At 43.2% G+C, this 14,125-nt stretch overlaps 1 protein-coding gene across 1 annotated transcript; it reads left to right on the top strand.

Moving 5' to 3' along the window:
• The first annotated feature begins 10,653 nt into the window (after positions 1 to 10,653).
• LOC18020575 (malate dehydrogenase 1, cytoplasmic) lies at positions 10,654 to 12,908 on the top strand. The gene is made up of 7 exons (XM_006403197.2): positions 10,654 to 10,792; positions 11,231 to 11,389; positions 11,507 to 11,682; positions 11,758 to 12,035; positions 12,123 to 12,258; positions 12,345 to 12,456; positions 12,553 to 12,908. Exons 1-7 carry the CDS (start codon positions 10,750 to 10,752, stop codon positions 12,645 to 12,647), a joined length of 999 nt encoding a protein of 332 aa, XP_006403260.1. The 5' UTR covers positions 10,654 to 10,749; the 3' UTR covers positions 12,648 to 12,908.
• The last annotated feature ends 1,217 nt before the right edge of the window (positions 12,909 to 14,125 follow it).

The raw sequence follows: 14,125 nt of genomic DNA, 5'->3' as shown, positions 1-14,125 counted from the left end.
CTTAGTTCGAATTCACCAAACTCAGTTGTATTCTTTGATCGATCTAATAAAATCCGAGTTTGCCGATCTAAATTACTGTTTTGTCCTTTGTCGATATTCACATATCAACAATTGGCGCGCTAGGTAGGGGGACTTAACAGAATACTCAGTTTTAGATCGGATTTTCGGAGAGATCGAATCAGCTATGACAGACCAAGTCAACATCCATGAGGAAGAAAACCCTCTCGGTCAAGAGAACGGCGCCATCCGAACCCCCGCAGAGCAGACAGGAGGAAACCCTGGGGAAACCGCTGGAGCAGAGGCCGGCCAAACTCCTGCAGCCGTAGGAGGCTTTGGAACCGAATTACTGCTCCAAGTGTTCAATGCTCAGTTTGAAGCTATCCACAAAAGGAGCGAAGAGCGCTTCAGTCAGATGGCGGCACAGATCGCCGAGCTCAGTCAAGCACGGACTCCCCTTCGAGTTCGGAACATCATTGACGACCTCAATACTGATGGGGACCCAGCCGGAACTATACGATCCACTGCTGTCAGATCGACAAACGCTCCAACACTACCGGATCTGAGTCGCGATGCCGAGTTCGAAGCGATGAAGGCACAGCTCTGCCAGATCACTTCGAAAATTCACCAAGCAACGAGCGCGGCCCCGAAGATCGAGCGCGTCATTTAGGAAACACAAAAGACATCCTTTACACCGCGCATAGCGGGAACGCCTGTCAAACACATGGAGATACTCAAGATCAAGATCTATGAAGGCAATACCGATCCCCGACATTTTTTTACCTCATTCGGAATCTGCATGAATCGATACCAGTTCAGGTCTGCCGAGGAGAAGGATGCGGTCCAGTGTCAGCTATTTGTCGAGAATCTAGGAGGAATAGCTCTCGAATGGTTCTCACGATTCGAGGCGAACTCAATAAATAACTTCAAGGAGCTAACGACGACCTTTGTCAAGCACTTCTCAATGTTCATAGGACAGAACACCAAGAACTCCGAACTATGGTAGATAGCTCAAGGAGAAAACAAGATCCTCTGTGACTTCATCCAATGCTTCAAGACGATCGTTGCCAACTGCACGAAGCGACGAAGCCGCCCTCTTATGTCTCCAGAAAGGAGCTCGAATAAAAACAAGCTTCTGGAGCGCGATCACGCACAACCCCCCGCAGACCTTGGAGCACGCACTACACCGAGCTAACACTTATATCGCTGAAGAAGAAGAGGAGGCAGCCTATGAGCAGAGCTATTCGGCAAAGCAGCCCGAACGACCAAAGGCCGCCACTAACGAACCTCAATTGGGCTATAGCAGAGGGTACGAGAATCACAAGAAGTTCTACGCTAACGCCATCCAGCAACCGGCCAAGCAGTGGAATAATAAGTGGATCCGCAGCGAAGAAGATCAAGACGAGTCATTGTTCTGCGAATTCCATAACCGTAAAGGACATAGCACCGAAGACTGCAGACATCTACGGGAATACCTACTTGCACAGTATCGAAAAGGACAAATCTCGCTCGACGATCTCCGTCGTTGAAACGCTCCAAGGAACAGGTCACCTCGACCGAATAACGTACCGCCCGAGAACGCCGTCGCCAAAGATCCACCAGCTTTACCGCCGCCTCCACCGAAACCTGGTTTACCCGAGCAACCGAAACGCAACCGCGATGACCCCGCGCCAGAAAACCATACTCCCAAAGCAAGGAAACGTGTATACATGATTATGGGAGCTATCGAAGCCTGCAGCTATTCAGTTCGGGCCATCAAGGAATACAGCAGACAAGCCGCCACCGCGCCTAAGCTCCCGCACAATCCACCGAAGGGGACCCCTTTGATATTCACCGAAGCCGACACAATCGGGTTGCACAAACCACACAACGACGCCCTCGTCGTCGAACTACTTCTCGACGATGTCGAAGTTAGCCGCATTCTTATTGATACAGGCAGTTCGGTCAACATTATCTTCAAATACGCGCTTGATTAGCTCGATATACCGTCAGACAAAATTGAGCCCTTTATCGAGCCACTCACAGGGGGTTTGATGGCAAACGTTGCATGACGGTCGGCACAGTCAAAATCCTGATCTACCTCGCCGGAGTGGCGAAGATCATACAGTTCCTCATCCTTGACAAAGCGATCTACAACGCTATTCTCGGCACACCTTGGTTACACGCGATGAAGGCAGTTGCCTCTACGTACCATCAATGCCTCAAATTCCTGACTCCCGACGGTATTTACACTCTCCGAGGTAACCAAGCCGTCGCCCGATCGTGCTACATAAATGAATGCAAGCTGCGCTCGGCCAACCAAGCCTGCATCATCAGTTCTCAAGGTCCAACTGCCGATCTCATTGTCCAAAAAACAAAACCGAAGCAAGAGTCGATTACTCAAGTCTGCATCGACGAACTAAGGCCGGAGCACAGGTCGGCATTGGCGCCAAACTTGACCCAAAGATCCTGACATTTTCGTTCACTTCCTGAAGCAACACTTATCCACCTTTGCATGGTCAGTAGAGGATATGCCCGGGATCGATCCACAAATCGCTTGTCATGAACTCAACATCGACCCGACATACAAGCCGATCAAGCAGAAACGCCGAAAACTCGGGCCAGAGAGGGCACAAGCCGTCAACAATGAGGTCGAGCGATTACTCAGAGCATGATCCATCACTGAGGTCAAGTACCCTGACTGGCTAGCAAATCTCGTGGTTGCCAAGAAGAAGAACGGCAAATGGAGGATTTGCGTCGAATTCACCGACCTCAATAAAGCATGCACAAAAAACAGCTTTCCTTTGCCTCATATCGACCGCCTTGTAGAGGCAACTGCCGGAAATGAACTCCTCTAATTCATGGACGCATTTTCCGGGTACAACCAGATCCTTATGCATCCTCAAGACCGGGACAAAACATCGTTTATCATGGATCGCGGCATATACTGCTATAAGGTTATGCCCTTTGGTTTGAAGAATGCTGGAGCAACGTACCAACGCCTAGTCAACCGAATGTTCGCAAGCCATCTCAGGCGAACTATGGAAGTCTACATTGATGACATGCTCGTCAAGTCACTCGTCGCTTCTGATCATGTCGGCCATCTTTGCACATGCTTCGATATTCTAGACCAATACGGCATGAAACTCAATCCCACTAAGTGCACGTTCGGCATAACATCCGGCGAGTTCCTCAAATACATAGTCACACATCGTGGCATTGAAGCTAATCCGAAGCAGATTGCAGCTATACTCGAGCTCCCGTCTCCAACAACCAAACGAGAATTCTAGTGGTTAACCGGACGCATTGCGGCACTCAATCGATACATATCCAGATCGACAGACAAGTGCTTGCCTTTCTACCAACTTCTCCGCGGTAACAAGCATCTAGAGTGGAATGAGAAGTGTGAGGAAGCTTTTTCCGAGCTTAAAAAGTACTTGTCTACGCCACCAGTTCTATCCAAACACAAAACTGGCAAGACACTCTACCTTTACATCGCGATCTCAGAATATGCGGTCAGCATGTCCTTGTGTCGAGAAGACCGTGGTGAGCAGAAGCCAATTTTCTACACAAGTAAGTCCCTCGACGGATCTGAGTATCGCTATCCAACCTTGGAGAAATTCGCCTTCGCCGTGGTTATCTCCGCACGAAAGTTACGCCCGTATTTTCAGTCACACCCGATCGTTGTCTTAACCGACCATGCTCTTCACACCTTCCTTCACAGCCCAAGTCAATCCGGCTGACTCGCCAAATATGCCATTGAACTTAGCGAATACGATATCGAATACCGAGGAAGGACCACGACGAAATCCCAAGTCTTGGCGGATTTCTTGGTCGAACTCCCATTCGAGCTCGTCGATGCTAACCCGGCCATACAACCCTGGATCCTTCATGCCGATGGCTCCTCTTCCCATAAAGGATCCGGCGTCGGAATTCGTCTCAAATCTCCTGAAGGCGAGGTCATCGAACAGTCATTCCGCCTCGGCTTCCCGGCATCTAACAACGAACCTGAATACAAAGCGCTAATTGCCGGATTACGACTCGCCAAAGGAATCAGCGCCGAACACATCCACGCCTACTGCGACTCTCAACTCGTAGCTAATCAGTTTCACGGTTAATATGAAGCCAAGAATGATCGCATGGATGACCTCAAAGTCCTCAAAGATGTTGCTTTGGAATTCTCGACCTTCGAGCTCACGAAGATACCGCGTGACGAGAACGCTACCGCTGATGCTTTAGACGCCCTTGCGACTAACTCCGATCTTGATCTCTGGCGAACAATTCCAGTCGCGGCAAGCGAACGACCTAGTATCGAACCCGCTCCAAGCTGCAATATTTTTACGATGCGACTACGAAGCATGGCCCAACCTCGTTCTACCCCTCACCCGGAAGACCAAACCTAAGGAAGTTGTCACCGATCTCGATACCGATATGAACGAACAAGACGACAACGAGTCTGATCACGAGGATGAATCCAAAGGCCAACACGTCCCAATCGATATCGAGGCTGAAGGCGATGACGAGCCCGAAGATTGGACTTTAGAAATCGTCGGCTACATTGGCGATGGAACAGTTCCCGCAGATAAATGGGCAGCTCGACGCCTTAAGGCTCGTGCAGCTCGGTACGTGGTCATTAAAGGCACCCTCCTTAGATGGGATGCGTCCGGCACACTTTTGACTTGTGTTCACGGCAACGACATCATGGAAGTTATGCAGAAAGGGAATCACTCTGGAGCCCGGTCTTTGGCATTTAAGATCAAGAAAGCTGGCTATTACTGGCCTACTATGCTCTCCGACTGCAAAATGTATACTGCACGATGCGAGAAGTGCCAACGTCATGGCCCGATGATCAATTTTCCTACCGAACTACTGATGACCTCGACCGCACCATATCCTTTCATGCGTTGGGCAATGGACATCATCGGTCTATTTCGCCGATCTACAACCCAGAAGCAATACGTTCTGGTCGTCACCGACTATTTCACCAAGTGGGTCGAAGCCGAGGCATATCCCGAGATACACGGCATCGACGTCAAAAAGTTCATTTGGAAATACATCATCTGCCGATACAGCGTCTCGTATGAGATCGTCACAGATAACGGCACCCAGTTCACTTCAATAATTTTCACAGATTTTTGCGCCAAATGGAAAATCCGCCTAAATTTCTCTACACTGCGATATCCACAAGGAAACGGGCAAGCCGAAGCCACGAACAAAACCATTATCGATGGTCTGAAGAAGCGACTGGATACGGCTAAGGGAACTTGGGCGGACGAACTTGATGGTGTCTTATGGTCCCATCGAACTACACCACGACGTTCTACCGGTCAATCACCTTTCTTCCTTGCATACGGTACGGAAGCTATGTGCCCAGCCGAACTCAATGTTCCTAGTATTCGCCGAACCATGCTCACTCAGTAACCCGACGCGAATAAAGACATGATGCTCGACACAATTGACTTAGTCGAAGAACACCGAGAATGAGCATTACTCCGGATACAAAACTACCAATAACTGGCAGTTCGCTACTACAACAAAAGAAGGTAAAAGGCCGTCACTTTGAAGATGGCGATCTCGTACTTCGCAAAGTTTACCAGAACACAGAAGAAAAGAATGCTGGAAAACTCGGCGCGAACTGGGAAGGACCATACCAAGTGATGAAAGTTGTTAAACCCGGCGTTTATCAACTCATGAAGCTCGACGGAACCCCGATCCCGCGATCCTGGAACTCAATGCATCTCAAACGATACTACTATTAGATCGTCATCTGATTCAAAAAAAAAAGCCTCCAAACTACTTAGTTCGGAGCAAAACCTTTTTGTACTTAGAACTACGAATGGCTTGATCCGTTTTAAAGGGTACGTAAGCAGCTCGTTACCGAGTCCAGCTATAACATCAATAAAATTTTATTAAGTAAAAACGCCTAAGTTTTAGTTCGGTACTCACGAGATACCAAACTCCTACTTTTCTAACATCGACTTCCTGCCCAGTTGTTCGATATCATTCCACATGAATGCAGACTTAAAAAGCCGAGATCCGTTTCGCGAACACCCACATGGTGCCGTGGTAAAAACCACTTTAAAAAGCCGGGGCCAGTCCTGCAATAAAAATTCTAAGTCACCAAGAACAATAAGCCGAACCCATCTCGCACACTTAGGTTCGACTTAGAAAACCTTGAGCTCGTCTCGTGCGTTACAGGAGTTCGATCAAACTCACTCTTCCAATACGATACGACTCACTTGGGTTCCCCAGGCCCAGGAAGCGTCCAGTAAAAATGATGCCCTTAATCGAAATTTTTTTTTTGCAGCATATTTTTAAAGTGATTTGACGCCTAAAGCGTCCTATAAAAATGATGCCCTTAATCGAAATTTTTTTTTTGCAGCATAATTTTAAATATATATTAAAATAATATAAAATATCATTGAAACATAATTTGTTTTGAAAAAATTTAATTTTTTAAACTTTAAATCGATTTTTTTAAAACTCAGAATCGATTTTTTGAAGCACAGAAACGAATTTTTGAAGTCTAGAAACGATTTTTAAAAACTAAAATCGATTTTTTAAGCTTAAAATCGATTTTTTAAAGCCAAAATCAATTTTTTTTATAAAATATTTGAAAGGGATAATGACTCTTATTTATAGACAATTTTTCCTTCCCATTTTTTAGTCTTGATCGATGTGGGATAAAATTTTTACACATACTTATAAAAAAAAATTGGGCTTTTTTTGTTGCTCCAAAAATTAGAGCCTTATGGGTTGCCCTGAAGCAATTGCTTCATGGGCCTTAGGTGTGGGCCGGCCCTGCCCAGGCCGAGCTCAAATGCTTGCACAACAAGCCGAACTCCTCAGATTCGCACTATAAGCCAAGTTCTCAACACTTGCACATATAAGCCGAATTAACGCAATGCGCTACCAAAAGATAAAATTAAGCTCGAACAACACTCACTAAATACCGATCTACTACTTAACAGATTTTCGAAACAATTAAGAAAAAGATACTCCAACAAATAGAACGAACAAGCATATCATAAAGCCTTCCGAAAGACAAATAAGTTTGAAATATAAAAACCCACCGAGGGTTCAGAAATAAACAAAATATTACAAAAACATATAAAATAACCCATTAAAGGGCAATTGAGTTCGACTTAGAAAAAAAAAGTAAAAAGACTAAACAGTCTTAGAAGTCGCGGTTTGAACCGCGTTGAGTATCTCATCGTTCGAGCCGAACTGCTCGCCTCTCGCCTGATCCTGCGCGCTTCGAGTCACGTTCTCGGCCGGAACATCATCGCCATCTTCCGGAAGAGGAGACATCCGCTTATCTTCTTCCATGAGGACGCAAGCATCAACCGAACGAAATTCTTGCAGCGCCTTAGCATGCTTCGTCTCGATCTTGGCCACCATCTCGGGCAGAACTTCATACAAACCCTTCTTCTTAAGCTGTTTGATGAAGCCGAAAACTCCGGTAAGCTGGTTGACCACCAGGTAAGGCTTACGAGCCCGATCAGCATCATCCAAGCTGCAGATAACCTTTTCCAAGCGTTCGCAAGCCTTCGCGTGAACGCCCCTTGCTCGAACCTTCCAATGAGCCACTAAACCCTGCAGTCGCTCCTTATCTTTCTCGAAATCCCGAGAAAGTAAGCTCTGCGCTTCGGTCAGTTCGGGTTTCACTGCCTTAAGCTCCGAACTCTCCTGCTTCAGCAAGTCAACAGCGGTGTGAAGACTGTCATTTATTTGGAGCTCGGTGGCAAGACGATCCTCAGCCTTAGAAATCCGTTCTTTCAGCTTGGCGACTCTCACTTGCTCGTCATACAAAGCAACTTCATATGCCGCGACCAAGTTGTTGGTCTGGCTGGCGAGATGCGAAAAAGAAAATGCGATCAGAACTCATACTTGGGAAAGAAATAAGAAGAGAATAAGAACCAGGAAATTACCACGGCAGTTGTAGGAGTGATCCCTTTGTACAAATTTGGGAACCGGAGCTCGGAGATCGCTGGAAGACTCGGGACCTCAGTGGAGATCTTATGGTAGAGGTCGGCGCAGGCATCGACGTTCTCCTCAAAAGGGCCTTCCTCATCATAATCAAAACAAAGCTTAGTCCTCTTGGCCGGCTCTGGTTCCGGAGAGCCCTCGGCATGACCTCTTTCTTGCCTCTTCCGGGAGTTGGAAGCTTCAGGCTGATCCTGAGGAATCGCAAGGTCTGATGTCGCAGCCATCGGAGGATCGAGCTCGGCAGTAGCATCCTGCACCCGAGAAGAACCTTCAATCCTCTTAATTTTCTTTGAGGATTTCTTATTTTTCAGCTTCTTATGACCAGTCTGGTCAGGCCAGTTCGCAGCTGGAGGCAGTTCTTCAGGCTGTTCATTAATCCCTTCAGTGGCAGGGATCGGATTCGGAACTGCATCGTTCGGTTCCTCCTCGTCGAAGAGAGTAGGGATCTCGTCCAGCGTAAGCATCCTGGCTGGTCGAGCTCGTCTAGCTTGCGGCTTTGGCACTTTCCGTCTGGGAGCAGCTCGAGGCTTGTTAGCTCGACTCTTTGGTTTCAGGGGCTTCGGTTCCTTAACAGAAGCTGTAAAACACACAAGGAAGAGTTAGGAAAAACTCAAAATAAAAGGATAAAAGTAAACCTATTAATCAAACATGATTTCTTAGCTCGGCGCTGGAGTATTTCTTCCCAAGCTTCAGGCCAACGACGTTTGCCGGCTTCGCTAAAGGCAGCTTGGAATTCAGGAGTGAGTCTGGAATTGAGAAGAATGCTTGGGAGATGACGACCTGCAAAGATAAACCAAAAAGGAAGTTCGAAAAATATGAAAACGGAAATCAACGAAAGTACAAGATCATCTAGATCTACCAATCGGAATCTTCCATTCCGATTGAGTTGGGATGTCAGAATTGCTGACTGTGAGATCGTTCATCTCGAGAAAGAAATACTGGGATTCCTAGTCGTTATATTTACTGGGTTTGATCTCAGTGACGATATCTTTCTTCGGCTTGGCGTTCGCTGCGAAAAACCACTATATGGACTTGTGAATATTGACCGAAAAGAGATCTTCAAAGAGCCGAGTAGTCGGAGTTTCATCGAGCTCGGTACATAAGGTGACAAAGTCTACGTAGTTCGTCACCGACGCCGGCATCATCTGAGTAAGAGCCACGCCTCGCCGATTACAATATCCGAGAAGACGAGAGGGAATCGGAAGAGAGAGCCCGCATTGCGTGAAATAAGTCAAGTAAATGCAGAGGAAGCCTTCGGGAACGTCCCATGGCCGATCTCCAGCTTCAGGTATAATGAAGACGACTCTTTCTGAGAGCCCGTGGTCCTCAAGTACGGCCTGAACTTCCCTCGGAGAAAGAGAAGAAGACGGTACGTCATGAGGACGGACCACTCTTCGTTTCGGAATAGGCGGTGAGGCGTGATTCACCGCTTCAAGGTTGTCCTCGGTAACATCTACTTCGGCGTCATTCCCTTCAATATTCTCATCCTCAGATTCCGCAACTTCTTCGATTTCATGATTAACGCCATCAACGTTCGGTCCTACCTGAGCTTCAGTTTCACGAGTCTCTGCTGTCAGTTGCTCGGGCGCTTATATTCTCGGTCGAGGTCGGCTGCTACTTGCACCAGCCGATCTAGAATTCTTGCGGACCAGCTGTGGAGGATTACTTTCCCTTTGAGAAGAGTTCGGTGAAGGAGGATTTGAAGAAGAGGAGTTCGGCTCCGAAGATTCACGACAATCTTCCGGCATAATTTGATTAGAAGAAAAGTTGATCGAAGAGTTAGAAAATATTTTGAGCTCGGAGAGATGAATTCGAAGGAAATCTGATGAGACGGCCTTCAGAGATTTTCTTTCCTTATCCCTAATTTGTTAACTTTTGTGTTTTTTTGCTTAATAAGCTTAACTAATTGTCTTTTTCTCCCAAAACTTGCTTTATTCTTCGTTTATGAAATTATTATTCAATACGAGTAACGTCATCATATAAAACCATATGATAATAACAATAGTTATTGCTTTTTATTTGTAACATTAGTAGTTGGATTTGATTTGGATGTTCTGGAAGCATCTAAAAAACAAATTAAACAAAAATGTTCTCTAGCATATCTATATTAGCTATTTAAATTGTTAAATTTCTGCTTATTTGATTTTTACCCGCAATATCATTTTTTTCTAGTTTTCTTTCCAAAGAAAAAAAGGTTTTTTTTTACCACATACAGTTTCCCATTCTTTTTCTTTTTTCTATCACAATCGCAAATTCATAATATAGAAATATTACTTCTTCGAATTTCTCAAATTCTCCAAGAATTATGTCATCAATCTAATCTAGTTTAGACCTTTTCTTCAAGAACAGTGTCAAACATATAATGACATCCATTTTCTACAAAGACAGCTACGATTTTGGTTTAAATATTCAGACAGCACTTAACAAAAAAACGTCTAAACTATTAATTAAAATAAATGATAAAATAATATATTAATTACTCCGTATTAAACATTGAGCATGGACAAGGGCCTCTAAACACTATACATATGCGCTTAAATATTTGGGCTTCATTTATGGAAACTCGGCCCATTATAGCATTATACGATAGCCGTAATCTCCACGTTCGAGATAATCCGACTTTATTTAGATGACGTGGCATCACACCATGGATCTGAGCTCGTCATAACCAATAAATATACTACAGACCAGCTTCATGCCTTTCAAGCTCTCTTTCTCTGTTAAACTGATAAATCACGATCCCTTTTAGTTTTTTTCGCCGGCGATATTTCTCGATCCGATCAGATGGCAAAGGATCCAGTTCGTGTTCTCGTCACTGGAGCTGCAGGTAAACTTCATATTCCTCCGATCTAGTGTCTTCTATATTCTTGTATTGGATCTTCGCTTAGAGAACGCAAAAGTTATTGATTAGTATCGTCAGATCTTTATGAAACCACGAATTGATTGCTAATCATAGTTTATAGTCTAGTATTTTTGTGTTCTAGAGTGAGATCTGTATCGGATCTCTGTTTCGATACAATAAAAGTATAGTTCTCGCTCCAGTGTCGTTTGTGTGAATCCTGATACATGTGAGATCTAAGATTTTCTGGAATAAATTGTCACTTTCGATGAATCATATGAAGCATTATGTGATTTTCTGATGGATTTTTGTCATTTTGGGTTAAAGCAGCTTTGGTTTTCTTCTGATTTTGCAACCTTAGTTTTAGCGTTTGGTATGTAGTTTTCTGTAGAGATCATTTCTAACTGTGTTTCGACTATTTGGCAGGACAAATCGGATATGCTCTTGTTCCTATGATTGCGAGGGGAATAATGCTTGGTGCGGACCAGCCTGTGATCCTCCACATGCTTGATATCCCTCCTGCAGCAGAAGCATTGAACGGTGTGAAAATGGAGTTGGTCGATGCTGCTTTCCCTCTTCTTAAAGGTAAAGTTCAATTTTTTAAGAAGTTCTGTGTAATTGTAAATGTTTGCACTGATTTGATCGAATATGGTTTTGTTCCTCGAGTCTGGAATGTGATGTTGGCTTTGTTCCCCGTGACAGGTGTGGTTGCTACAACTGATGCCGTTGAAGGGTGTACTGGTGTCAATGTTGCTGTCATGGTTGGTGGTTTCCCGAGGAAAGAAGGAATGGAGAGGAAAGATGTCATGTCCAAGAACGTTTCCATTTACAAGTCTCAGGCTGCTGCCTTGGAGAAGCATGCCGCACCAAACTGCAAGGTGATGAATCTTTCAAATCTTTTTTTGCTGAGATAATTCTGTGTATGTAATCTAAAGTTAACCTGCGTTTTGTAGGTTCTGGTTGTTGCAAACCCTGCAAACACCAACGCATTGATCCTTAAGGAATTTGCACCTTCAATCCCGGAGAAGAACATCACTTGCTTGACCAGGCTTGACCACAACAGGGCATTGGGACAGGTCTCTGAGAGGCTAAGCGTGCCAGTTTCTGATGTTAAGAACGTGATTATCTGGGGAAACCACTCATCTACCCAATACCCAGATGTCAACCACGCTACAGTCAAAACTTCTTCTGGAGAAAAGCCTGTGCGTGAGCTAGTCAAGAACGACGAGTGGTATACAAACCTTTTAAAACCCCTTTGATATTCTCTGCCTAACCTTCGTCTATGCGATCCTAAATTTTGGTTGACTTATGTTTGTAGGTTGAATGGAGAGTTCATCTCTACCGTTCAACAACGTGGAGCTGCCATTATCAAGGCCAGGAAGCTTTCTAGTGCACTCTCTGCAGCTAGCTCAGCTTGTGACCATATCCGTGATTGGGTCCTTGGAACCCCCGAGGTTCGACATTCTACTTACTTGATTTCGAATCAGTTCATTGTTTATGTACTAAACAACTAAACAGGTTCTTTGATTCAAAATCTCAGGGCACATTTGTTTCAATGGGAGTATACTCAGATGGATCATACAACGTTCCATCTGGACTAATCTACTCTTTCCCTGTAACCTGCCGTAACGGAGAGTGGTCTATTGTACAAGGTAAAAATGATTTTCTTGAAACCAAAACTTAACCAAAGTGAAATAAAATGATGTTCTGTAGAATGTTCTGATGTGTGTTTTTGTTGTTGTTCACAGGTTTACCGATTGATGAAGTATCGAGGAAGAAGATGGATTTGACAGCCGAGGAGTTGAAGGAAGAGAAGGACCTTGCTTACTCATGCCTCTCTTAGATGGACCGGTTTTTATCAAACCGGTTTAATCAGTGGGAGATTGTAAGAGCTTTGTTTTCGAATAAAGAACTTTGTTATAAAAAGACACTTTGAATTAACCTCTTTGAGGTTAAGAGCACTACTTGTTTTCTCTTTTCTCTTTCTGATGTGTTCGCTGATTTTGCTGATCATATGAAAGCAGCATTTTGATCATTGATCTCTTTCGGTTATGACTTTGGTGTCTTTCTTCTCTTTATGTCCAAAGGCTTTGATTTTTTCTTACGTAACTGAAAAAGAACTTGAAATTGTTATCTAAAGTTTGAACATATGTTCCGAAACTATGTTTGGTTTTACTTTCTTGTCTAGATAGGGAAAAAAAACTGTTTAATACGAATGAAACGAAAAATGGGGAGAGTTTCTTCTTTAAGAGCAATTCGATTCAGCTCTATCAAGTTCATGCAATAATAAAAAAGATAATAGTTTAACATATTTATATTTTTATCATGTCTATATATCATTTAATTCAATCAATTAGCAAACAAGTATAATCATATCATAAACTATCTATCTATATACTTATTTGTATAGTGATATCATAAACTATCTATCTATATACTTATTTGTATAGTGATTTGCTGATGTGTTGCGCTCACAGCAAGTTTAGGCTACAAAAATACCGTTTAGCCCTATTAAGTAATTACATGTCATTTTTTAATCGGTTCTTAACTGATGATGTGTAAAAAAAACTTAAAACAAACTGGTCTAAATTATTATGGTCTAATGCTTAATTTTATGGTCAACCAAATCGTTTAAAATTTTTTATTAAATCAAAATTTAGAAAAAAAATTTTAATAAAAACGTTTTTGAAAAAAAAACAAAAGAAAATTTTCTATATCTCGTAGTGTTTACCATTTCTTATATTTCCAAAATTTTGATAAAAATCTAACAAAAATGTTAAAAGAAACAAAAAAAAATGGAATCCATTTAAAAAGCTATAAAATGTCATTTCAAAACAAACAAAAAACAAAATTTGTGCTAGAATATCGATAAATATTATAGTGTTTCCGATTTCTTAAGTTTATAGGTTTTTGATTTCTTATGGTTTAGTTTAAATATCAGGCACTTTTCTCTACTTCTCTCACAACTTTCAAAATTGTTTAACCTCTTCCTTCTTCTTCATTCTAACTACTTATTTGTGTAGTGATTTGATTGTGTGTCGCGCTCACAGCGAGTTTCACAACATTTTGCTTACGTATCAGCTCCAGAATGAGTTTTATCTGCAAAAAGACCGTTTAGCCCTATCAAGCAATTACATGTTATTTTTTATTGGTTCTTATGTGATGATGTGTAAAAAAACTTAAAAAAAAAACCGTTCTAAATTATTATGGTTTGATGCTTAATTTTGTAGTCAATCAAACCAGTTTTAAAATGATATAAAACCAAAATTTAGAAAAAAAATAATTAAAACGTTTATAAAAAACAAAAAAATTAAATCTATA

The sequence above is a fragment of the Eutrema salsugineum genome, unplaced genomic scaffold, assembly GCF_000478725.1.
Source record: "Eutrema salsugineum unplaced genomic scaffold, Eutsalg1_0 scaffold_17, whole genome shotgun sequence".
Classification (NCBI taxonomy): Eukaryota; Viridiplantae; Streptophyta; class Magnoliopsida; order Brassicales; family Brassicaceae; genus Eutrema; species Eutrema salsugineum.
Note: the sequence above shows the minus strand (reverse complement) of the source record. Positions and strands in the feature narration are given on the sequence as shown.